General features: G+C 37.4%; 1 protein-coding gene across 3 annotated transcripts in view; it reads left to right on the top strand.

Annotated features, from left to right (window-relative positions):
• Positions 1 to 3357, top strand: part of LOC117297433 (hydrolethalus syndrome protein 1 homolog) — a 10313-nt gene extending 6956 nt beyond the window's left edge. For all 3 annotated transcript variants that reach the window (XM_033780487.1, XM_033780472.1, XM_033780479.1), the window contains exons 7-11: positions 34 to 200; positions 703 to 763; positions 1359 to 1422; positions 1727 to 1808; positions 2993 to 3357. In XM_033780487.1, coding sequence (XP_033636378.1) covers positions 34 to 200; positions 703 to 763; positions 1359 to 1422; positions 1727 to 1808; positions 2993 to 3157 — 539 coding nt within the window. In that variant the 3' untranslated portion in view covers positions 3158 to 3357. The remainder of the gene's footprint in view (positions 1 to 33; positions 201 to 702; positions 764 to 1358; positions 1423 to 1726; positions 1809 to 2992) is intronic.

Raw genomic sequence — 3357 nt, 5'->3', positions numbered from 1 at the left:
GTACAAAAGTCTGTTTAAATTTCATGAACTCAGGAGAGGGACAAGATGTAAGTGATCGTTTATCTCGCTTGGCCTTGAGACAAGAGGAGGTGTATCCTGAAGATGTTGATGAAGAAACGACCCTGACTGAATCAGACGATGCATCGAGCCTTATGGGTCTCGTCTACAGCCATAGACGCCCACAACTATCCAGAGATCTGGTAAATAAGTCTGACATTCCACTTTAACATTCTGGTTATAATCTCAGAGCTTACGTGGTATCAGTTATGCTGAGACGCTTTTCTATTAGAAATATTGCCATGATCTTATCATGATTAACCAAATCCTACTCTTCACTTTTGGAACACAAGGTGGCAGCAGACTTACCAAATACCAGGTGATTTGCCATTGTTTATGCATTCTGATCATTTGCTGAACGACGTTTATTTGCAATTGTGATGATTTAAAAAAAAATTCTTTAGTGTTTTTCAACCCATCTTAGTCTACATTAGCATTTAGTTTTAAAACAACTATTGACTGCTGTGTTTTTTATTTCATTAATATCTCGCTACTTCGACAACCGATTGAGCTCAAGTTTTCACAGGTTTGTTATTTTATGCATATGTTGAGATACAACAACTGTGAAGACTAGTCTTTGACAATTACCAGGAGTGTCCAGTGTCTTTTTATACAAGATGTTTATTTTGTACTTTGTGTGTTCAGTATTCGCACCGGCCAGCTGGGGATGAAGACACAGTGTTTAAACCACATCTCCCAAGATCATGTAAGTATGCAATCTCTGTCACAATGAGAGATGCGACTTGGATGCAGTGTAAGCCAGAGGGGTGTCTGGGTTTCTTATTGACATCCTCTTTTAAATTTTGATGCAATCTTTTATCTATCATGTGTACATATGATCAGGTCAACATGTTTGGACACCCAGTTTTTAAATTTGCAGCAAATTTTGACAGCCTTTCACCAAATCCTGGCTAAAACCTTGATTGGATGACCTTCCTGATTTTTTCTGCGTCCATAGTATCCTACACAATGTCCTCCCTGTGTGAACTTGAGGTTGATTTATTTGAATACACTTTACACTGACAAAACACACACAGGAATTAAAAGATTCAATCAAAAAAAAAATCAAGCCAGTAAGTGGCATGGAGGCTACCAGCACCTCTTAATAATATCAAAGTCTTATATAGCGCACGTGTCTACCAAACAAGGTACTCGAGGCACTGAGTATTTACAAACTTCAAGGCTGTCTTTCCACAAAAATTGTCAACAAATACCCCCACCCTTCAGAAAAAAATTAACTAAATAAAACGTAATAAATAAACCCACCAAGGTTTGCTTTCAATGTACTTTTATGTTTTCAGTTATCCGACCAGATTCTGCACAGCCAAGAACTAAACATGATAAGAAAACTGATCCAGTCTCAAGGTATGCATGACTTCACTCTCACTCTTTGCATGGTGTGTTTTGATTCTAACTTTATCCAGTTTGCAATAGAGTATATTATATTTGCTAAACGAAACAAAACTACTGTGCAGGGCCAATTTTCATCTGCTTAAGCAAAATACCCAAATACATTTTCTGAGGCAGCTCTATGAAATTGTACCCAGGTCTCATGCATATTCGGAGGTTTGTGGGATCACTTTGGTTTAATGCTAGAATAAACCAAAAACTGGCAAGACTTGTACACGTACAGTCTATTTGATTACAGCTGTTCTTATTTGTGATTCAGGCATCAGATGTACAGAGCAGAATGGAACAGTCATCGAGCACCGGGAGAGAAGAACAGAAATGATCTGAGATGGAATATCCGGGTAAGTCTTAAACTCCTTGACCTGTAGGTGACTGCTCTCCCCATGTGTTACAGGCATGATATTCTTCCCACTTTAATCTGATTAACAACTTTTTTTTTTCACTTTGAACAATAGGAAAAATTGTGATAAAATAGCCTGAAAAGTATTCTAAACCATGTGTACGTGTTGGTCAGCCTTTGTACTAAAAAAAATATTCCTACTTTTTTCCAACGATCAAATTTTGTACCTAGTGTTAATGTTTGCTAAAGCCATGTGTGTAGTGTTAGATGTGCATCACATATCTTTACTGAGTTACATGTGTAACTCATAAAAAGCAGACCCGAGTTTGCCTAAGACGAACTTGGTTCCATACTTACCAGTCATTGAACAGTTTTCAACAAGATCTTTCTTGACTTGTAAAAATTGAATGAGGTGTAAACATGTAAAACAGGCGACTCATTTCTCTTTTCTTTACTAGTCCGCAGGGCGACTCAAACAAAAATTCCTTGCCACAAATAATGAGGTGGTACGGTGATAATTTCCCAAAGAGATTTTTTTAAACTTCTTAAAATGGTTTTACAAGTCTTGTTTTACAAGTCAAGTCTTGCAAATGTTTAATGTGGCCACGATCTGATAACATGCCATCGGTTATTTCAGTAGATATTTAATACAAACGTTAAAGCACGTATGCACACGTCTTGCATTTATATGTAAGCGAACGGGAAAAATAACTCAATTTTTGGGGGTTGGAAAATATGCTGTAAATCTCAACCTCGTTTCGGTTATATCCTTTGATATATTATAACCTTGCTACTCATGAAAAGATCACTATCGCCACATATTTTTTCCCAATGAGCATCGCTGATCGATTGTTAAATTACAAACATTTTAATGAAACCGGTTACTCAACTCATGAACCCCAAAATGGTTGCTGATGAAAAAAGTACTATCAAGGGTAGAAAATAGGGAATAATGCATTATTACATATGGGCTAGTGAAAAAACTTGTAGGCGACCCAAAATTTGTTTGACTCGTCTGGACTGCAAATGAAAAAAAATAAGGGAAATAACACTTTACATGTGTTCACCTCCCATTCACCTCTCATTTTTTCAGGATCTCATCCCTGATTGAAGGCCACACCATTTCTAATAAAATTTGCCCCTTTCTTTTGCATAAATATCTTTATCCGTACTATTTTCTTTCAGGAGCAAATGATGTACAAGGACACAGTCACATACCCAAGACGCACTCCAAAGGTTTTCTCTGCTAATAATTACGTCGTCCCAACTGACAAGAAAAGACAGGCACTAAGATGGGCTGTCAGGACGAGTCTTGCCCACAAACAGATGCCATTGTCAAACTTTGAATAACAGATGAGTTTTATGATTTTTGTATATATATTTATTTGTAATCTGCTATTAATTGGTGCCAGTCAGAAGTAACTTGTAACTGCCACACATGTAGACAGGGATCAAACCCAAGTTTATGGTACCGGCAGCAGAGGGAGCCGGCATGTTAAAGACACTGGACACTATTGGTAATGGTAAAAGCTAGTCTACACAGTTGGTGT

The sequence above is a fragment of the Asterias rubens genome, chromosome 1 (assembly GCF_902459465.1).
Source record: "Asterias rubens chromosome 1, eAstRub1.3, whole genome shotgun sequence".
NCBI classification, from domain to species: domain Eukaryota; kingdom Metazoa; phylum Echinodermata; class Asteroidea; order Forcipulatida; family Asteriidae; genus Asterias; species Asterias rubens.
The sequence above is the reverse complement of the archived record's forward strand: the minus strand, read 5'-3'. Positions and strand labels throughout refer to the sequence as shown.